At 38.4% G+C, this 23807-nt stretch overlaps 2 protein-coding genes and 1 pseudogene across 2 annotated transcripts in view; 1 reads left to right on the forward strand and 2 right to left on the reverse strand.

The window, feature by feature from the left end:
• Positions 1-5163, reverse strand: part of LOC148357008 (uncharacterized) — a 26874-nt gene extending 21711 nt beyond the window's left edge. The window contains exon 1 of the mRNA XM_088347636.1: positions 4996-5163. Coding sequence (XP_088203762.1) covers positions 4996-5087 — 92 coding nt within the window. The 5' untranslated portion in view covers positions 5088-5163. The remainder of the gene's footprint in view (positions 1-4995) is intronic.
• Positions 5164-8821: 3658 nt separating this feature from the next.
• On the reverse strand, positions 8822-17136 carry LOC148357009 (uncharacterized). Its single transcript, XM_088348368.1, has 3 exons — positions 16806-17136; positions 12643-12954; positions 8822-11043 (listed from the first exon to the last, which is right to left on the reverse strand). The coding sequence occupies exons 1-3, from the start codon at positions 16944-16946 to the stop codon at positions 10903-10905; spliced, it is 594 nt and encodes a 197-aa protein (XP_088204494.1). The 5' UTR covers positions 16947-17136; the 3' UTR covers positions 8822-10902.
• Positions 17137-23249: 6113 nt separating this feature from the next.
• Positions 23250-23392, forward strand: LOC148357010 (U2 spliceosomal RNA; annotated as a pseudogene).
• Positions 23393-23807: the final 415 nt, after the last annotated feature.

Below are 23807 nucleotides of genomic sequence, written 5' to 3' on the forward strand. Positions count from 1 at the left end.
ATGGAGTATCCCATACACCAGTTCTAATCTAAAAGCTTATATAAATTTGGATGCTTACCAGTTCTACGTAGCTATTACGTTCGACCCGCTTCCGGGTTCGCTTATTAAAGGTCTTTTTGGGGTCCTTGAACCTTCAGTTCTAAATATTATAAACATATTGCTCTCCTCAGGTGTAGTTCCAGTGGCTTTTAAGTCCGCTGTTATTAAACCTACACTGAAACGACCCAACCTTGATCCAGAAAGCTTATGTAATTATAGACCTGTGTCAAATCAACCGTTTCTTTCCAAAGTACTTGAAAAAGTAGTGGCACAGCAGCTGAATAATTTTATATCTGAGAACAATCTTTTTGAATCAATGCAATCAGGATTCAGGGCTAATCACTCTACTGAGACAGCTCTGATTAAGGTAACCAATAATCTTCTACCGGCAATGGACTCTGGCGCTTCATCACTTTTGCTGCTGCTGGACCTTAGTGCTGCTTTTGACACAGTGGACCATGATATCTTACTAGAACGGTTGGAAAAATGGACTGGTCTCTCAGGAACCGTCCTCTCATGGTTCAGATCCTACCTCTCAGATAGGACGCACTGTGTTAAATATGGCGAAATGACATCTAAGCCCTTTAGTGTTACCTGTGGTGTTCCGCAGGGTTCAGTGCTTGGCCCCCTTCTTTTCAGCATTTAAATGCTTCCATTAGGTGATATTATTCGCAAGTATATCAGTTTCCATTGCTATGCAGATGACACTCAACTATATCTTCCATTGGAGGAATCTGCCACACTAAATTGTGGAAATTTGGAGGCTTGCCCCACTGAGATAAAAGAGTGGATGTCACTCAATTTCTTGCGTCTTAACTCTGAAAAAAACAGAATGTTAGTTATTGGTCCATCTAAATGCCGTGACTTATTCTCCAAAACTGCTGTGAACATTGACAAATGTCACATCACACAGAGTGACTCAGTAAAAAATGTAGGTGTCATATTTGACCCGGATCTGTCCTTTCAAACACACGTGAAGAAAATTTCTAGAACTGCTTTCTTCCACCTTCGCAACATTGCTAAAATTCGTCCTATGCTGTCCCAGTCGGATGCGGAGATTATAATTCACGCGTTTGTTACCTCCAGTCTCGATTACTGTAATGCACTACTCTCCGGTCTCCCGAAATCCAGAATCAAGAGTCTTCAGCTGATAAAAAATGCTGCAGCGAGGCTTTTAACTAGGACAAGAAAGTCCGATCTCATTACGCCGATTTTAGCTAACCTGCATTGGCTCCCTGTTAGTCTAAGACAGGGGTCGTGAACATTTTTGACTCAAAGAGCCATAAAAGCAAAAAATATTAATTTTATTTTAGGAAAGAGCCACACCATATATTATGAGACAAATTTACTAAATTGCTAAACCCGCGCCCCAGACAAAAGCTTAGTCTTCAGCACATTTATTTTTGATGATTTGATAAAAATGATGAAAAGAGAATAATGCCAGAGCCCCTGTCCCAAAATCAACAAACATACCACTTTAAACTTGTCTCTTTCTTGCAATTACTCAAGACCGGTTAAACTCCTTTTGACCCTTTTTTTCATACATTTTGGTTTCAAAACCAGATGCAAGCAGTTATTGTGTAAAAACGTCACAACATTCTTCAAATAGGGAGCCTGATGAGCTCATATTTGGCGCAGACGGCGTAGGGCGAGAGATGGGAGGGAGTGCTTGCACTTTTTGCATAGCTCCACCCATCCCTCCCACTCACCCAATCAAATGACTAAGTTCTCTTCCGGTGTTTTGGCGTATTTACAGTTCTGTGGATTCATCATAAGGTATCTGAACACTGAACACAGATTAAATAGTGAACTTTTATATAAAGGATTCTTTAGCGTTGTACAGCCAAAACGAGTTTTTTCCCCCCTTTTTTGTGTGACACCTTGACTGTAAATTGTAGTAAAAACGTGCCCTATATATACTGCGAAGTAATAACCTGTATGTAGCTTTGGTTTGGCTTTGCGTGTACCTGAATTGGATGAACAACTCAAGTTTCGAACAAGATGGAGAAATTTTGCATGCAATCAAATTTGTCTCTGAGCCACAGATACTCATAGAAAGAGCCATATATGGCTCGTGAGCCATAGGTTCCCGACCCCTGGTCTAAGATGTGATTTCAAGGTTCTCTTGGTATTATACAAAAATCATACATGAACTTGCTCCCCCATATTTTTCAGATTTGATTTCCCTCTATGTTCCGGTCCGAAGCCTACGTTCTGAAAGCGCTGGTCTCCTGGTGAGCCCAAGAGCCAAGAAGTGTTCCGCAGGTTCGAGAGCGTTCTCCATCCGGGCACCGGTGTTGTGGAATGCTCTTCCCCCTGAGATCCGATCTGCAACCTCAGTGGAAATGTTTGAATCTAAGCTTAAAACACACTTCTACTCTATAGCATATGAATAACCTATAGATCTTTTTGTTGACAATATCTCTGTACTATTTGTAATTGCAACATCCATTGCAGCCTGGTCATCCTGAAAGGGGGATTACCCTTTGCTGAACTACCCCCTTATAAAAATTCTATTACAGTATGCTACTATCTACCGATATTCGGCAATCACCGGAAGACTTTACAGATACTTGAACAAAGCGTGTTTTTTGACAATAATTATAGATTTGTTTACACCAATTCAATAAAATTGGACAATTTTCTGGTAGGGAAAGTTAAAAAACTGGTGAAAAAATATTTGTATGCTCGCATTGTGTTTGAATTGATGGATGATGATGTATTATGATATTGGAGAGGTTCTCCTTTCAGTGCAAGTAAAACAAATTAAAAAGATCCAAAACTATTTATGAATGATCTATAACAAATATGTGAATAGTTGTTCAATACATTGTGCTCACAGATGCTTCTCAAGGTTTCTTCATTTTCCTCAAGTTGAGGTTTTTGAGTTTTTCCTTGCCCTCATGTTGGTTTCAGATCAGGAGATGTTGTAATAATAGTCTGAAATAATAGTATTTGCAATAACATGTGCAGCCCTTTGAGACTCTTTGTTATTAAGGGCTATACAAATAAAAATTACTTGACTATTACGCATTTCTTCCCTTCGTTTTTCTGACAAATAGCACACGCAGGGTGAAATGTACCTCTCGGGCAAACTTTACTAAAACAGATTTGTATCATTAATTTTGGTGGAATGTAATTCAACAAACAAGCACGGAGCATTTGCACCTAGTGTAAAATTTATTTTGAGCATGTTGAAAATATTAATTTAGGTGAAATTACGATTTATCTTCTGAAAGTGCTCATTCAACTTATATCTGCTCCGGTGCTTTTGTCGTCCGCCATGGCTCTAGGTCTGCCATGGAAGACAACGTGACAACACGTGCAAAGGGTCAGTAAGCATAGGACATATCAAAAAAAAGCTTGAACCCTCATCTTTACTTAGAAAAAAATATGTTTCTAGCTTTTGCCATTGTTTAGTTAACAACAGTTAAACATTGTTAAGTTTCTTGAAAATACTTTTTCTAAGAAAACTATGAAAAAACGTTTTTTGTAAAAGGATGCATTTCAAGCAGATCTTTCTATTCAGTCCTTTTTTTGACATTTGTGATATCTCCATTATTGAAACAATTATTTCAGTAAAACAAGGGCATTTAGCCTGCAAAATCAAATTTAATTACAAGAACACTGAACGTATGCGTGAGCGATGCAGGAACTCTGCCCGAGATTTTCAGCAACCGACGTTCCGGTGACGTCACACAATTTTGGTAACTTCATTATAGGAAGCAAAGCATTACAGGGACATAGGGGCTCCCCTTTGTGTGGACAAAGAGATGATCAAAGCCATTGTGCTAATCTAGTTGTGATTTCCAGCACCAAAACATTTAGAATTATTATTGTTTATTTAATAAAACAAAAAATATGTATTTCTGCATTTCGGAGCTCAGGGCCAATGCCTGATATGACATGGCACGGAATGAGTAAAGGCTCTACAAATAAATGTGACTTGATATGGGACACAGGTTCCGGCATTACTATAATTTCATATATTTTGGAAAATCACACAGTGAAATAAGATTTGGTTTTTGGTTTGAACAAATTTATTGACACTAATAACAAAAAAAAAAACAATCATGACAATCACAACAGCAATCAAGCACATTCACAATATTATGTTCCAATATGATGTTATTACCAGCAAACACATAGTGAGGATTTGAACAACCCTTCTCGAAAATCCTATTAGCAATCAAGCATATTCACAATTTCATTATATGACATCTTTGTTAGTGTCAATAGATCTGTCCAGGCCAAAGTTGATTGGCCTGAACAAATCTCCCGACACCAACAACAGAAAACAATTATGACCAACACAACAGCAATCAAGCATATTCACAATATTATATTCCAATATGACGATTTTAACAGCAAACATAATGTGAGGTTTGAAATAAGGATAATTAGCTTTTGTATAAAGTTGAGGTTTGCCGGCTTTGTTTGGATGTATTTTAGCCTATATTGTGTGACGATAAAAAATATGTACATAATCGTTTTGCTTTCATGGCTCTTTGAATCAAAGAGGTTAAGGTTTAGCTTGTTACCCAAGTGTAAATGTGTGTACAGTACATGTATTTAGAATGGTTGTGATGTCAATGAGTCCAAAGTAAAACCGAACCCTGATCGAATCCATCATCTCCAGTCCAGCTGATCTTCCCCGCCGGGCTCCTAAAGCTAACGCCGCGGCTATCCAGTTAGCCTTGCGTGGCGTCAAAACATCATGGCGAACCGGGTGAGGTGCTACACCACGACCGAAAAGGTGTACTAGGCGAAGGCTCGATGGGTCAGCACCACCCCGACAGTCAAACGGAATTTAAACGCCATAAATGCATGTTTATGTCCCCCCCAAAAATCCCACATGGGGGAAGGGGGCTCAACGCGCGCCTACCCAAGCTAACAAAGCCGTGTAAATAGAAGGAGATGTTTGGACGAAAAATGAGGCCGAACACGGTCGCTTACCCCCGCGGTGGCGGCGGTTTGCTGCCGTCCCCGTCGCTGTCGAGGGTCGGTGGCTCCCGGTAGTCGAAAGGCGAGCGTACATTCTCCGCCATTGGGACTGCGAGCCAGTGCCCAGTGCTTCCTTCCTTCCCTCCCTCCTCCTTCCTGCTTGTGAGGGGGGTGACTCAATGCGCATGCGAGTAAATGCTTTCGTTTTCGGAGCGTATTCCGTTTTTTATTTTATTTTTACTTTCAATTCAGGGGTGCCAAATATAGAAAGATTAAAAAAAGACAGAAATGAAGAAGAAATTAAGGAATTTAAGAAGGACAGAAAAGGGAAAAAGAAAGAAAAGAAAAATACGGAAATGAAATAAGAGGAAGAAATGAGAAGAGATAAAATGAGACAAGGAAAAAAGAAATAAAAAGAGAAGAAAAGTACTTTTTAAGGTGGTACCTGTAGCAGCAAGATTGAGGAAAAATATGTCATCTCCGTCTAGGTGAGCATCATGTTATGAAAAATGATTAAACTTTTTGACATACGAGTATTTTTTTAAATACATTTATATGATAGCTCTTTTTTTTGCTTATCGGTTTCTTTTTTGTTACTAAATTGCATTTTTTAGCACTAGTGGGTGCTGTGTAATACACTGTCCCTATAGGACTATGGATTATTTTTTTACTGATTGATTTATTTTCATCACACTAGCTCCAAGTCAATTGAGTTTGAGACCCCTGAAATTCATCAATCGATCCATTATCTGCACTGCTTATCCTCAGTAGGACCACGGGGGTGCTGGAGCCCATCCCAGCTATCTTTGGGCAGTGGGCAGGGGACACCCTGAACTGGTTGCCAGCCAATCGCAGGGCACACAGGGACAGACAACTCGCTTGCTCATTCACACATAGGGACAATTTGAACCGGCCAATTAACCTAACATGCATGTTATTGGAATGTGGGAGGAGACCTGAGTGCCTGGAGGAAACCCACGCAAGCACAAGAGAACATGCAAACTCCACACAGGAAGGTTCGATCTCATGACCTCAGGACTGTGCCGCACACGCGCTAACCTCTGCCACGCCGTGCTGCCCCACCCCTGAAATAAAAGGTTCAATTAATTTACTTTAACTTTATAATACAAATGAGAAAATGGGGAAAGAGGGCTAACGGATAAAAAGCTGGAGCTTATCTCTATCCTGTCCAGTCGACTGTCTAAACCAGGCTTGGGCATACTACGGTTCACAGCCACATAAGGCCTGTATTGCTATTAAATCGGGCCTGACGGACATAATGCTGTGAAGTACAAAAAAAAATTGTGTTATTTTGTCCACCGTGTTCCCCACATCTTTAAAAGTATAGTTGTCTCAAAGCATTTTTTCTGATGTGTTCTACGCCAAAACTCAAATTTAGTAAATTTAATTTTCCAGTTTATTTTACTTATATTAATTACCTATATCGAGTACATTTTTTCTGTATTTAAGTTAAGCATCATATTTTGTTCTATCAAGATACAGTATCTATCGAATGTCATGCAAACAAAGCACTCTTTTATTTAGAGACTTTTCAATGCCTATTATCAGATTTAGCGCTTTAAAAGGGGGAATAAAATATTACTTTGCTTCAAAACCAATTTGATGACATAGTCCATTAATTTAAAAAAAAGATATAATAGAATAGAACAGCAGGCCCACGTATGTCAAAGTCAACTTTATTGTCAATTCTGCAGTATAAACAGAATTGAAATGTCGTTTCTTTCAGCCCTATGCTAGGACACGCTACACTGTGACACACAGGTAGACAGTATGACACATAAATAGAAAGTGAGGACACATAAGTCATAAAGTGCATATGTTACCTTGTAAACAAAAAGTATATGTACATTTTTTGCATGTGTGTTTATTCATTATTCATTTGTTAAATTGTATATCTTTTTTCCCAAGGTATAAACTCGAGACTGAATGGTATTGACAGAAACAAAATAATAAATTCTTCTGTTGTCCTCTTGGGCCCGCTCTCCTCCAATTTTTTTAACACAATGCGCTCTGCGACATGAAAAGTTTGCCTACACCCGATGTAATTTTTTGGACAATAATATATTTAGGAAATCAAATGATAACAGTGTATTAAATTGGGGTAATAAAAAATCACATCATTCTTATCTATACTAATATTGGATTTATCTTAAAGGGACAGTGTAATATTTAGTACATCCCAGCTAAAAAAACAAAAAGGATTTCAATACAAGGCAAAAATCAATTTTTTAATAAAAAAAAATCATAGATCGACAAATTTGTATTTCTTTCACATAGTGTAATCCATACCTAAGGTCGCCGCCAAGTTTGTCTGCCAATTTACTGCTACACTAGGCTCTGCGGCACTGGTTTTCATTCACGTAAGACAATACAGTGCCATCTTGTGGTCAAATATTACCTACTGGGACTTTTACTGGACATAATTTTACACCTTGTTCTCAGACTTTAACAATAACATATTGTATATAATGGCTCAATGTGACGAAACAGATATTTTAACCCTTGAACATTTTTTTTTGACTTCCTAATATTATTTTTATATGCAATATTTATGTCCAAAATACTCTTTTACAATGATACCTCGGGACTCGACCAAAATCCGTTCTGAATCACACATACACCATATATAAATCAAACATTTACCTAAACAACCACAATTATTTAAATTGGTAGCTTAATGAAGATTAAACATAATAAAGATAAAAATATACAACTATTTCAGAGCATTTACTTTACCTTTGAGCGGCGATTCGATAGCAGACACTTGAAGACCATTCTCGTATTTCACGATTAAATCCTTTGTATTTGATATTATTTTCTTTACATATAAAATTAGGGACGTTTAATAGCTCATTTTTTCCAGGGTTGGTACACCCTTTTTCCTGGCTAAATTGAAGCAATTTTTAGGACTTCCAAAGCCAATTTTACAGTTTTTCTAGGACCATTAAAAGAAGAATCCGGTGTGGATCGTGTATTTTGCAGCTCCAACAATACATCTGCAATATACATATGCATTAATTGATCTTGTGTGTATTTATCAAGACGTGGTGTTTAGAGCTCGAGTAAATCGTGAATATTTTTCTGGATCTGAACGATACATCTGTAAATGCTTAAATGTTCTCTCTCCATACATGTGTTGTGTAGCTGCAGAAAGTTCTTCCCATTGCAATTTACGACTGCAAAACACCACCTTAAGTTCTTGCATGGTCCATCATAAATATCTTTTAATACACATTTCATAGGGCCCGGTTTAGGTGTAGCATGCACCTGTCCACCTGGGCGCGACCCATCGGGGCGATGACGCATTGTAGGACAATGCCATACAAACTAGTGCCAGCTGCCGTTAATCATTGCAATAGCCAAGCCAAGCCACCCGAGAGCAGTGTCACTGTTATCTTTAAGAAGACTTGCTTTATAACATGGCAACTATTTCAAGCATTTACTAAAATTAAGCATTTTTAATTCCTTAAAAACACACCATTAAAATTCAAGTATTTTCAAGGATTTCAAGCCCCTTTACGAATCTTGTTTTTCAGACCAAAACACAAATCTTTACTTGTCAGTTATACTTGCAAGAAAGATGCAGTACAACATTGCTTTGTGATTTTTGTTTTGTTTAAAATAACCGTATAATACAAATATTGGGACTTCATGCTCATTCTATAAACCATTCTGCCTCCAAAAACATTTCCCATTGATTGCTAAAAAAAGATCATTTGACTCCTCGTAAGAATACAACTTTAGTCTTATACTTCTCTTAAAAAAAATACAAAGAAAAGATAATGTTTTTCAACGCGAAAACAAGATAAAAGCGTCAAAAGTTTTGAACAGGATTTATTACTCATGACCCAATATAATTTTGGGTCCCCGACTCCTGAGGTTGTGAAACCTCGTGGTTCCAACAGTATAGCAGCACATTCAAGTAGAACAACAGGAGCAAATCATACAAACAATAAATTCCATTCTTTTTGGAATGGTCGAGAGGCATACAATAAACAATCACAGTTTATAAGTCAGTAAGGTATTTTTGGCTACTTCTAGCAGTTAGTTTTGATAGTGTTAAATATCTTCTAATAAATAGAATAAATTACACACACAATGCCTGGAAAGTGGGTCACTGCACACAAGCCTCACAGTAAACAGCAGCCAACTGGAGGTCATTTTAGCATTCACTGAGCAAATACCGCCTGGACAAAGCCGGACCTTATTAAAGGAGATTAGTTAGTGAAGCGGCGTGTGTGGACCACAGGATTTGGACAGTGACTGTTGAATTTGGCTTTGATACACGAGCTCGGGACAGGACTATGTATTGAATGGGTTTGAAAATAAACCAACTTGGTAAATTGACAAGAATGAGTGTAACACATTTGTTAAATAGGATTGAAAATACAGTGATGACACAGTACTCGAACGACTTTGGATTCGAACAAATCGGTGTTCGACTCAATAAATGAAGTGCTTTTTACTTTGGTGCTTGGACAAAAAAAATCACAACTCAAACACAGCCAAGAGAGGCGCAGACATCTTGGATACTCTTGCTCGGTCAGGTGGTATCATTTCAAAAGAAATGGTACGTCAAACAACAGTTATTGAGAATTAACAGTTAATTAGTACATTTTACTTTAATCCCACGTTTATCGCAATTAACGGAGAGCTGAACCCTCGCAACATGCGAAAATCCACAAAGTTACCTGCACAAACCACCATCATCACAATTTTTAACATACGCTCTGCCAGCTGTATCACCCAGTGGCTACCTCTCTCTTGCTCTCCCTCTCTCTTTGCTCGAGAAGCAAACGATGAGTCTACAAAAGGGAAGAAAGGTTTTCAAACGCACCCTGACCCAAAGGTAATAAAAATATTTCACAAACTCCCGTTTTGTTGGTGCTCCTCGCATAATTTTATTCAAAAATGCCACAAAATAATCTCTACTAATTTCGCTTAGTTGAATATTTTTAATGTCCAATTTTTTCATCAGTTTTCTATCAATGCAGAATTCCTCTTCTTCCCTCATGTTACCATCAGTTAATTGGAGACACGTAAATCTGTCTTAATACGATTTTCTTGCTCTATAAATGAATCGTAGTGTTTTTAAGATTAACCAGCGTGTGCAATCTGATCGTGTCCAGGTTTTTCCTTCGTTCAATCATTAGCAAAATCAATAAACTGTTAAAAGTAAAACTAAAAGCACTATTTAGTTATTCTATATAACACGCTACAGTGGGCATTTGCACGTCACACTGGGTATTTGTATATTGTATTCTTTTTGCTTTATTATTGTATTGTTCTCAGCTCAGGGATGCTGCTGGAAATGTGAATTTCCCTTCGGGGATGAATAAAGTATCTATCTATCTATCTATCTATCTATCTAAAAGGTAGTGTATTGAGGATTTGCTCCTTTATACATAGAGACTGATATAAACTAATACATGTAATAGACCTTTAGTATCACCCACTGGTCAACTCAGTAACAACCAAATTAAATTCTAAACCAAATAAATACAAAATTAAAGCAATTTCTTCTACAATTGTCAAGCCACATATATCATCATCAAAAACAAAAACACATAAATTCCTATCCATGCTGTTTGACAAGCAAGAATGTTTCTTTCCACCTTTTTTTCAGGTTTTGTAAGGGTGACGGTCAGATCTGTCAAACACCGATTCTGAACAGATTATGGTCGAGTACCAAAGTATCACTGGAATAAAAATAAAAATAAAATGGATACCCTGTAAAAAGGTACCATCAAGATGGTATTATAATTTGAAGTATTGTTAAAGTATTATTGCAATAAAATGAACCATGAAGTGGTGGTGCTGATGGAACTGCCACAATTTGAATCCTCACTTATAAATTGTGGTGTGGAGGTCGTTATTGTGGAGTGAGTTCATTTCCGGCTAGTCATCTTGCGTTCCTTCCCGATGCGTGTGAAGGACATGCAGAGCCTGCGCGGCGTGATCAGCCCAATGGACCAGCTCCAGCAGCACACGATGTGTCCACAGTTTCAAGTGGAAAGTCCCCCCGCCGCCATCTGTTTCCTAACCACAATCAGAATTGGAATAGTCTTTAATGTCATTGATAACAATGTAGTGAACATTGTTTACAACAGGGACCACAGGTTTGAGAGCCTGCTTCGAGGCTGGGATGTCGTTGGTTCAAGCCCCGGCCGAGTCATACCTAAGACTTACAACATTGGTACCCATTGCCTCCCTGCTTGGCGTTCGGCATTAGGGGTTGGAATTGGGGGGCTTGGTCACCTAATGACTAAAAATGTGGAAAGAAGCCCCCTCCCAAAACAATATATAACAGGGGTGTCAAACACATCAGTGTGACAGCTGCCCAATGAGGGCCTGATGCAATTTATAAAAGTAACTGTAACACATGTAACGTCTCCTTCATGTAAAATAACTCTACACATACAGGTATATATGGTTTTATGCATTACATATAATAAAATTTTCAAAATCTTCTTGGACATTTTTAAGATAATTTCTCAATTCAGCTCATTGGCCTTTATATAGATACTCACTGGCACTGAGCCCTCACTTTACAGGTATCTTAGTCGACTGGAATTGTGGAAAATGTTTGTGGTCAAAAGCAATTTCGCTGTTTTATGCATGTTTTTTGTTTCTTATTTAAAGCGACATTGTTTATTATTTAGTGCCTCATAATGATTAAAAATATTTTTTCATTAAAAAATTTTTATTTTAATGATATGCAAAAATACATTAACTACCACGTAAATGTACATTTTCTATACACGTGCAGGTCAAGAAATCTATATTTACTTTAAACAACATGAGGCTCACCAAGAGGGAGCTGACATGATTAGAGCTTGAGTAATTTTGCTGCTAAGGCTATCCACAAAAAACCCAAAACCTTGTGAAAGGCCGGGTAATTATCTTTTGAAGAAAAACGGCATTATGGTCTCCTTGAGTCTGTAGTTTGTCATCGTCCTTCCCTACAGCCTTGCATATGGCTTTGTTTAAGGTTCTGAAGAGGCCAAGTCAAAGTCCAAATTTAAATCCAATTGAGATGCTGCGGTGTGACCTTAAACGGGCAGTTTTTGCTAAAAAAATCCCCTTAATTTGGCAAGGAAGAGTGGGCAAAAACTCCCCCAGAGCTTTGTGAAAGACTCAATACCAATTATTGTTGATTTCTGTTATCGCTGCCAAACGTGGCCCAACTAGCTATTTGGATCTTGGGGCAATTACTGTTTCAGATAGGTTTTGATTTTTTTTTGGTGTCTTAAAAAATGTAATCAACATTTTAAAACTGCATTTTATATTTCCTTGGGTTGTCTCTGTGATATTAAAATTAGTTTGATAATCACCATTGGGAAAAAAACACAATTCCCCGACACTAATAGTACTTACTCTTCGTAATGCATTTGGCATTCAAGTAAATCTAATCCAGATAGGCATGTTGTTTTTGTAAATCGCGACACTTAAAACGCAACTCACTATACAAATCTTCCCTTGCTCTATGAAAAATTTTACGCATACTCTCAGGTTTTGGGTCAATAATGCGTAAGCATCCTGTGGTAATGTGATGATGACGTAAACTGAAAAAGTGTTAATAGAAGCTTTTCAGACTTCAACGTGATCAGACGGACAAGTATACTGTAAAGGCTGTACCTCATCACACGGAATGTCCGGAGTGACTTCCAGGGTAGGGTCGTCTGTCTCCACAAGATATTTGGTGGTGTGAAGTAAATGCTCCAAGCGGACTCGAACTGCGTCGCGCAGGGTTTCATAGTCGCCTTCCAAGGCGCCCCACTCCTCCTCAGCCCGGTTAATGGCGCAGTGCAGCAGGCCCAGGCACTGTCGAAGTGCGGCGTGCAACCGCCGCACCGCTTCCTCCGGGTCGGGCTCCTCGGGACTTGGCCCCAGGGATACCAAGCGGCGGCCCTCGGAGGGCTGCTCCGACAAGAAGGCCTCCTGCTTTGTCTGCATTTCACAATTATATTGATTCTTAGATGGATTGAGTCAAAGAAGCACAATAATACACAATCCATTAGGGAGGCTGGAGACAGAGAAGGGGGAAATGGGTGGTGGCTTGCTTTTAGTCTGATTGCTGTCTGCCTGCATCCATGGTCAAAAGGACACAAAGGACCTGTGAGATTCTAGTCACGACAGACAACAACTTAAGACGACATTTTGTACTATTAAGCACATCCTAGTAGTAAAAATAAAAGTTATTCATTAAACAAAAATCAATATTGATTTAAATAAGAAAAAATACAGACACAATCATATAAAGGTGCATTTTGTTAAGACTCATAGGTCAAAAATTTGTATTTGATTCACATAACAGGAAACACACCAAGAGGGAGCGGACATGATTTTCCGCAATCTTGCTGCAACGGGTATACCTGAAAACCATAAGTCTTGTGAAAGGCTTGACAAAAAATATGAAGAAAAATTGTGTAGTTTAGTCACTTTGAGTCTCCATAGTTTGTTCACCAGCAATGTCAAACACACAGATTACGGCAGCCCGCTGGACGATTCAATCCAGCCGGTTATAAATTTCTTTCTTTAGATCATTTCTACCAAAAGTTATGATTAAAATAATTGTAAACAAAATGCTCTTTCCAATCGCTAGATGGCAGTGTTGAGTTTGTATTGCGTGGTGAGTTGGTTCAAGTGGAAAACTGTATTCATTCTTTTGTTAACGCATTCAATGCAAAACATAAAAAGTTTTTTCCCCATTGTTTGTAAATAAATGTGTTTAGAAAATATCCCTTATTATCCATGATTAAAGTATGCAGGGTAGGTTACTAATGTAGGTTGAATGATAAAACCTAATACTGAATAACAAAGCAAACATTTTAAGTTGACATTCTTTTACTGATCCGGCCTGCCTCAGAACAAAAAGTCTGGATCAGGCACCAGAGACAAACTAAGTTTGACATCCTTGAACTACCCAATACAGTGACATCTAGTGGACAAGTATTACACGGTGTCCCTTTGGTGTCACCCGTCCTTCTACTATGCTGAGTGGGCATCCAGATCAGATGCGATTGAATGAGATGTCCAGAATAACGCCTCCTGACAGAAAGATGATGGCAGACAAATAAAAACATATCTTCCCAAACCGTTTTTTTTTGTTTTAGAGAAAGCGTATCATAGGTAGGGCAGTATGGCGGCGCAGTGGTTAGCGCATGTGCGGCACAGTTCTAAGGTCTTGGGAACCTCCTGTGTGTGATTAAATCCAGCTACCGGACTTCCTGTGCGGAGTTTGTATGTTCTCTCTGTGCTTGCGTGGGTTTCCTCCCACATTCCAAAGACATGCATTTTTAGGTGGATTGTCCGGTCCAAATTGTCCCTAGGTGTGAATGAGCGAGCGAGTTGTCTGTCCCTGTGTGCCCTGCGATTGGCTGGCAACCAGTTCAGGGTGTCCCCTGCCCACTGACCGAAGATAGCTGGGATGGGCTCCAGCACCCCCGCGACCCTACTGAGGATAAGCGGTGCAGCTAATGAGATGAGATATCATAGGTAATTTCAAAATACATCTTTTCACCGAATTGAAACGATTTTATCATTTGTGAGGCCACTGCATCCTGGCAAAAAGATCTTCATGATTACAGAGCATCGCTGTCATGTGAAAAAAGTAGCGCTTTTTCTGACAATTTATTACACTTTTAGCCTTGATATGTAAAAACAATATAAAATGTCAGCGACGATTTATAAGTCTGATATCCATTATTTGTGGCATGAATTGACTGAATGAAAAATATGCAAAAACATAAGGAAATTTAAAAGGTCCATTTATTTATACACATACAACTGTTGGTTCTTTTATTTTTAAAGTTGTGTTGAAAAGTGTTGTTTAGTTTCTCAAAGTGAGTCATTCGAATTGGGGGAAAATATATTGCAAAATCCTCCTTAAAGTAAATTACATTTGCATCGTTGTGATCTTAAAATGTGGAGGAGCAACAATTTGATCCAAACTAAACCACTATAGACTTTTTTCTCCTTTGTGTTTAAATGTTTTCTTAAATCACGTGAGTTCTCATTCTGTATAAATATACATATCCATCCATCATCTGCGCCGCTTATCCTCAGTGGGGCCGCGGGGGTGCTGGAGCCTATCCTAGCCATCTTTGGCAGTGGCATGGGGCACCCCGTACTGGTTGCCAGCCAGTCGCAGGACACACAGAGACAGACAACTCACCCGCTCATTCACACCTAGGGATAATTTGGACAGGCCAATCAACCCGACATGCATGTTTTTGGGAAAGTGGGAGGAGAGGAAACTTGAGTGCCCGGAGAAAACCCACACAGGCACGGGGAGAACATGCAAATGCCACACGGGGAGGTTTCAGTAGCTGGACTTGCACCTTGAACCTCCGCACCGTGGGGCTGCACGCTAACCACCCAGCCGCTGTGCTGCCCCCAATTATGTATTATCATATATTTTATATAGAATTGAAAAAAAAAATGTAGATATAAATAAAACAAATATGTTGGAATACAATTATTTATTACAAATACAATCATTTGCATGAAAACCCATCCACCCATTCATCCGTCCATCTATCCATTATTGCACAGCTTATCCTCACTAGGGTCGCGGGATGCATGAAAACTTCTTCTAAGTAATTATTTACATTTATCTAAGGGATTTACGATTACCCAATTACCACTTCATTCCAATTCAGTCTCCAAATTGTTCTGAAAACGTGTCTAATATAGTGACACCAGTATCCGGTGAAAATGACAGGCATGAAGTCTCATCTCATCTCATCAGCCGTACCGCTTATCCTCATTAGGGTCGCGGGGAGGCTGGAGCCCATCCCAGCCATCTCCGGGCAGTGGCCAGGGGACACCCTGAACTGGTTGCCAGCCAATCGCAGGGCACACAGGGACAGACAACTCATTCGCTCTTTCACACCTAGGGACAATTTGGACCGGCCAATTCACCTGAAATGCATGTTTTTGGAACGTGGGAGGAAACCGGAGTGCCCGGAGAAAACCCACGCAAGCACGGGGAGAACATACAAACTCCGCACAGGAAGTCTGGAGCTGGATTTGAACCCACGACAGGTTCCCATGACATGAACTGTGCCGCACACGCGCTAACCACTGCGCCGCCGTGCTGCCCTCAGGCATGAAGTATGTTTATTTATTTATTGTTTTACTTTAAATGGCACTGTAATATTTGAGCAATAGATTTTGCTGTAAAGTATTGTGATTATGCAACCAAAAACGAGTGTTACAAAGCACATGAAGAATATAGAATACGAAGAATCAAAGTTACCAAACCACATCAGTTTTCCTCGTATTTTTTGCTGAGCATTTTACAAGGTTTTTGGTGTTTGGGGGGGTACCCATAGCAGCAAAATGGCGGACAATCATGTCATTATATCAACTCCCTGTATGTGAGCCTCATGTTAAGTGAAATGAATATAAATAGTGTTTTAAAAAATGCACGTTTGTATGATACTTCAAGTGTTTTTGCTTATTACTAAAACACCATTAGTTCATATTTAAATGAATGAAGTTTTTACCACCAAGAGGCACTGAGTAATGCGCTATCTCTAAAATCTACACAAACAAAAATAAATAATGACACACAATCAAATGTGTCTATGTTCTGATTCCGGAGCCGCGCCAACCTAGCGGGGCCTACAAAATAAAAGATTCATCTCGCTGCTATCAACCTTATTGACACGGACACTTGTGATGCATTGCAGTTGCACACTACAACCCTCAGTAGTAAATCCTTGTAATGAACCGGAACCAAACAGCACCTGGCAACAGTAAACAATATACTAAATCAATCACTTCTTACTCACGTATAACTGGAGCAAGCGAGAGCATTCGTATTTCAGCAACCGGGCGAGCGATAACGCTTTCCCCGTGGGCGAGCCATCAGGCATCGGCTTGTCGGGAGACTTGATCCCGTCCTCCTGCTCATCCTGCTGCTGCTCGGCCATTCCTAACTCGATCGTTCACTTCACTTTGAAAATGATCGAGGGAAGATGGAAAAGATGGAGAAAAAAGTAATCGTTTTTTGGAGGATAAAAGCGTTTTCGGTCGGTGTTCCCGGAGGGGGATGCTAATTGGTTCCGACAAGCGCCGGCGGGCAGGGGGTGTCTTTAGGGGGCGCACAGTGGAGCCTTTTTTTTCCTGCAGCGACCCGCCCACCCGGGATACCATGGCATGCATGCCTCGCATAGATACTCTTCCAGCATCGCTCTCAATGTATACTATATATATATATATATATATATATATATATATATATATATATATATATACAGGACTGTCTCAGAAAATTTTAATATTGTGATAAAGTTCTTTATTTTCTGTAATGCAATTAAAAAAACAAAAATGTCATACATTCTGGATTCATTACACATCAACTGAACTATTTCAAGCCTTTTATTATTTTAATATTGCTGAATTTGGCTTACAGCTTAAGAAAACTCATACATATATATATATATATATATATATATGTGTATATATATGTATCTATATATACATATATGTATATATTCGGCCGAGACATACCTAATTGGTATAATGGCGACGCCCTCTGTTGGCTGCGGCTGCATCGACTCGCTACAACGGGTCAGGTGTATCGACATTTCGTTCTGTGTACATTGTTACAAAGAATGACAATACAAAGGAAATTATTATTATTATTATTATTATTATATGTATATATACAGGACTGTCTCAGAAAATTAGAATATTGTGATGAAGTTCTTTATTTTCTGTAATGCAATTAAAAAAACAAAAATGTCATACATTCTGGATTCATTACACATCAACTGAACTATTTCAAGCCTTTTATTATTTGAATATTGCTGATTTGGCTTACAGCTGAAAAAAACTCAAAAATCCTATCTCAAAATATTAGAATACTTCCTCAGACCAAGTAAAAAAATAATTTTATAACAGCAAAACTAAATCAAACATTTGAAAATGTCCATTGATGCACTCAGTACTTGGTTGGGAATCCTTTTGCACGGATTACTGCATCAATCCGGCGTGGCATGGAGGCAATCAGCCTGTGGCATTGCTGAGGTGTTATTGATGCCCAGGATGCTTCGATAGCGGCCTTCAGCTCATTTGCATTTGTAGGTCTGGTGTCTTTCATCTTCTTCTTAACTATACCCCACAAATTCTCGATGAGGTTCAGGTCAGGGGAATTAGCAGGCCAATCAAGGACAGTGATGCCATGGTCAGTGCACCAGTTACTGGTGGTTTTGGCACTGTGGGCAGGTGCCAGATCATGCTGGAAAATGAAATCCTCATCTCCATAGAGCTTTTCAGCAGATGGAAGCATGTAGTGCTCTAAAATCTCTTGGTACACAGTTGCATTTACTCTGGACTTGATGAAACACAGTGGACCAACACCAGCAGCTGACATGGCTCCCCAAACCATTGCTGACTGTGGGAACTTCACACTGGATTTCAAGCAACTTGGATTTTGCTCTTCTCCAGCCTTTCTCCAGACTCTGGCGCCTTGACTTCCAAATGAAATGCAAAACTTGCTTTCGTCTGAAAAGAGGACTTTGGACCACTCTGCAACTGTCCAGTGCTTCTTCTCCATAGCCCAAGTCAGACGCTTCTTCCGTTGTCTTGAGTTCAGAAGTGGCTCGACCATGGGAATACGGCTATTGTAGCCCATTTCCCGGACACGTCTGTGAACTGTGTCTTTTGATACCTGGGCTCCAGCTTCAGCCCACTGTCTTTGAAGTTCCCCCAAATTCTGGAAGCGGCTCTTCTTCACAATTTTGTTAAGGCTGTGGTCATCTCTCTTGGTTGTGCAGCGTTACCGGCCACATTTTTCCCTTCCAACAGACTTTTTGTGGATATGCTTTGAAACTGCACTCTGTGAACAGCCTGCTCTTTGAGAAATTTCTTTTTGTGTCTTACCCTCCTGATGGAGGGTATCAATGATAGTCCTCTGGACAGCAGTCTTCCCCATACTTGTGATTTAGTTTACTGAACCAAGCTGAGTGTTTTCAAGGCTCAGGAAACCCTCGCAAGGTGTTTCGAGTTAATTAGATGATTCAGGTGATTAGTTGAATAGCCTACTTGTATACTTTTTCATGATATTCTAATATTTTGAGATAGGATTTTTGACTTTTCTTAAGCTGTAAGCCAGATTCAGCAATATTAAAATAATAAAAGGCTTGAAATAGTTCAGTTGATGTGTAATGAATCCAGAATGTATGACATTTTTGTTTTTTTAATTGCATTACAGAAAATAAAGAACTTTATCACAATATTCTAATTTTCTGAGACAGTCCTTTGTATGTATTTATATATATATATATATATATATATATATATATATATATATGTATGTATATATATATATGTATATATATATATATATATGTATATATATATATATATATATATATGTATATATATATATATGTATGTATATATATATATATGTATTTATCTATATATATGTATGTATATATATATATATATATATATATGTATATATATATATATATATATATATATATATATATATATATATGTATATATATATGTATGTATGTATATATATATATATATATGTATATATATATCTCATCTCATCTCATCAGCCGTACCGCTTATCCTCATTACGGTCGCGGGGGAGGCTGGAGCCTATCCCAGCCATCTCCGGGCAGTGGGCAGGGGACACCCTGAACTGGTTGCCAGCCAATCGCAGGGCACACAGGGACAGACAACTCATTTGCTCATTCACACCTAGGGACAATTTGGACCGGCCAATTCACCTGAAATGCCTGTTTTTGGAACGTGGGAGGAAATCGGAGTGCCCGGAGGAAACCCACGCAAGCACGGGGAGAACATACAAACTCCGCACAGGAAGTCTGGAGCTGGATTTGAACCCACGACAGGTTCCCATGACATGAACTGTGCCGCACAAGCGCTAACCACTGCGCCGCCGTGCTGCCATATATATATATATATATATATATATATATATATATATATATATATATATATATATATATATATATATATATATATATATATATATATATATATATATATATATATATATATATATATATATATATATATATATATATATATATATATATATATATATATGTATGTATGTATAGGTATATGTATATATATGTGCCGTAATTTCCGGACTATAGAGCGCACCTGATTATAAGCCGCACCCACCACATTTTAAGAAGAAAACAGATCTTGTACTTACACAAGCCGCACCTGTATATAAGCCGCATGCGCCCACATTAAACAAATGTAACACAAACACAAATTTAACCCAGACCCGACTTTAAGTCCCGCGATTGAAACTGAATTTTTTTTTTTTTTTTGGTTTGAACAATTTTATTGACACTATTAACAGCAAATAAACAATGTGAGGTTTGAACTCACTTTTCTCGACAATCTTAACAGCAATTAAGCATATTCACAATTTCGTTGTATCTGACAATATGACGTTTTAACATTTTTTTTAACTTTTTTAACAGCAATTAAACACACAATTTCATTATATCATATCCCAACAATATGAGTTTTTATCGACACTTTTAACAGCAATTAAATACATTCACAATTTCATTATATCATATTCTAACAATATGAGGTTTGAACAGCAGTTAACCAATGTGTAAAGGGCACTGAATGTCCTTCATTAAAGTACACAGTTCAAGAATCACAGCCGGCATTATTAATGAAAAATAATACCGGTACTTAACGTTCGATGCAGACCGGCAGAGTCCGGGTCCCGTTGAAAGTAATCCAAAGAAAAAAGTTTATATTTCCAAAGGTAAGGGTGGGAAAAATATATATCCACTATTGTCCGCCGTGTCCACAAACACTCACCTTTACCGGTCCCCACTTACCGTCAGCCCGCATTTGTTACGCCTCTTCTTTTTAATTCGCCGGTCCAAAACATATCAGAATAAGTGTCCAAAATAAATACATTACATAAATATACAGTTGCAAATACATATTATACATGGTTAGACATATTTACAAAGAAAGACGGTACACCGAGAGAGTTTTCAAAGCTTTAACGATAATAATATAACTTTCATCCGGGCAGTTAATGGTAGCAACACGCTAGCAACGGTGCAGTGATTAGTGCGTGTGCGGCACAGTTCTGAGGTCATGGGTTCAAAATCCAGCTATCGGACTTTCTGTGCCGAGTTTGTATGTTCTCCCCGTGCTTGCGTGGGTTTCCTCCGGGTACTCCGGTTTCCTCCCACATTCCAAAAACATGCATTTCAGGTGAATTGGCCGGCCCAAATTGTCCCTAGGTGTGAATGAGCGAGCGATAATGTGCACATAATGGATGGATGGATGATTTTATATATATATATATATATATATATATATATATATATATATATATATATACATATATATATATATATATATATATATATATATATATATATATATATATATATATATATATATATATATATATATATATATATATATATATATATATATATATATACATATATGTACAAGTATGATGTTTGTTTGTGTAAGACTGTCTCAGAAAATGAGAATATTGTGATAAAGTAATTTTATTTTATGTAATTCATTGGAAAATGTGTCATTTATTCAAAATGCAAACTAGTTTAATTGGACGCATTACTAAAAAATAATGCGTCCAATTAAAGGATTAAACATTTATCGTCCAACCAAAGTGGAATATCCTTATTATGATTGTTCTGATTATTTACTGACTAAACTATAATCAGTTCTCACACATGCCACGAGATGGTGACAAAAGTTCGATTTGAACGTGGATTCTTTGGATCTGTTTTAGGTAACAAAAATGAACTAGATCCCCAGCATTTTTCAATCTGAGAGCTACTTTTTGTTTATGATTGGCACGAATGGTTAAAAGATTTATATGCATTTCTAAAACCACAACGTATCATGTTAATACTTCGTTGTTACTAAGCTATTATCAGGTTGAAATTATTAAAAGCTGAGTTAAAATGGGCTCAATCAACCCATTAAATATCATGCATTAGAAATCCAATTTCCTTGAAAATCACAATGACCCAATCACTGTGTCCATAACATGATTTAATTACTGAATAATAATTCATGATTTTTGGAAATTTCAAATAAATATATTTCAAAATAGAAAAAAAGTAAACTCCAAATTTAAAGGTGGCATTCATTGCTTGATGTGTCCTTACAAAGTCAAATATGTTCTCTGAACTATGTGTTAACAATGCCCAACTGAGCTTAGAGACCCCTTATGCTTTTTTTTCCCACGATGCCTATCTGCTTTTATCTCACTTTTAGCTAAGCTGTTTCTGTAGAACACAATAGGTAGGGGGGGTTATGCTGGAGAGTGGCATCATTCTGGTCACTGTGGGTTTTTTTTCTCTTTCTAATTGTGTAACATGAAAATGGTGAAAGTAAGAAAAGGCCTCCTTCAAGAACAGTCTGTAGGCCGATCCAAAACCACAAGAGAAATGAAACAAAGAAGAGTTTATCTCGTCTCAGGAATGCACGTACTTGCAAGCCCGTCAAACAAGCTGAGGGAGGTAGCAATGATGACACAAGGCAGGAGGTGGCGGCCGCGCGTTCAAGAGTTCCAAATTTCTTACAGCTCTTTTAAATAATTACAATCATATTTCGGTATTTTTTAATGTTAGACTTAGAATTGCCTTCATAATCATTGATAACAACCTGGTAAACATTATTTACTATAAGGTTAGATCTATAACTCCTGGATAAAGAATTTAAAAGGCAAGAAAGAATTAATTGTAAAGAATATTTGCATAAACAGAAAAATATTTACAAGGCAGTGCTTGTAGACTGAAGCAGATCAAAGAGCTGGTGGTAGGGGTAAGAGGAGTCCTTAATGATGTTTTCGAAAATGTCCTCCAGGCTGGGCTGAGAGCAGCCAATGATTTTCTGAGCTGTGTTGATGACTTTGTGTAAGGTTAACCTAGCATAATAAATCGTGATACCGTATGCTTGCCACTTTGGCTCTGTAGAAGCACACCAGCAGCTACCGTTAAAGGTTGTTTTAATTTAGCACATTCAGGAAGTAAAGCTCCTGATGGGCCTTTTCTACCCCAGCTCTGGTGTTTGCAGACCAGAAGAGGTCATTTGAGATTTGCAAGCCCATGAGTTTTGGGGACTGGACTCTCTATGATAAACAGTTCCATCAATGATGAGTGGAGCTGGGTACACGCTTGTCTTCCTTAAGCCGAGTATGAACTTTGTGCTCAGTTCTGCTGGCTGTGGTTTTTGAACTGCATACAACTGTGAACTTCGTGTTCAGTTGATTTTTGCAATTGGGAGATGGAATAAGAGCTTGCTCTGTCCACTCCACGCATCGGCCCGGTATTGCAGTACCTCCGGGAACGGTGCATTCGTAGTGATCGCTGCTTGGCCCTGTGGCTAGGACCTTGACTCAGCCTCTTGGCTGGAAGCAAGTGTCTCGGCCTCTTGGCTTTGTAGTGTATTATGATTTGACCGATAACGGATAATGGATAATTGATATTGAATATAGACCAATAAACCTCTACAAAATCCCCCCTCCTTGGATTTTGTTGTTAGTATGAGTTTATTTTTCGAACACCACATCGTTAGTGTCTTCACTGCGTCCCCGTAGTTACGTCTGCAAACTTTACAATCATAAGCCGAGGTGGGTCTGTGAACAATCTGATGTGTAAAGGGTGAACAGAAAAGGGCTTAATACACAACCTTGTGTGGAGTTGGTGCTCAGTGTAATGGTGTAATAGACGTGGGTGGCGAGTTTCACAGACACTCAGCAATTAAAAGGAATGTAA

The sequence above is a fragment of the Urocampus carinirostris genome, chromosome 11 (genome assembly GCF_059441175.1).
Source record: "Urocampus carinirostris isolate Australia breed hairy pipefish chromosome 11, RoL_Ucar_1.0, whole genome shotgun sequence".
NCBI lineage: Eukaryota > Metazoa > Chordata > Actinopteri > Syngnathiformes > Syngnathidae > Urocampus > Urocampus carinirostris.

Bases quoted from the DNA above. Each gene is read 5' to 3' on its own strand.
- LOC148357009 (XM_088348368.1), bottom strand. From the start codon at position 16,946: ATGGCCGAGCAGCAGCAGGATGAGCAGGAGGACGGGATCAAGTCTCCC. The intron at 12,955-16,805 runs GTGAGTAAGAAG...TGTGAAATGCAG, and splicing joins CTCGCTTGCTCCAGTTATAC to ACAAAGCAGGAGGCCTTCTT. The intron at 11,044-12,642 runs GTACAGCCTTTA...GATTGTGGTTAG, and splicing joins CGGACATTCCGTGTGATGAG to GAAACAGATGGCGGCGGGGG.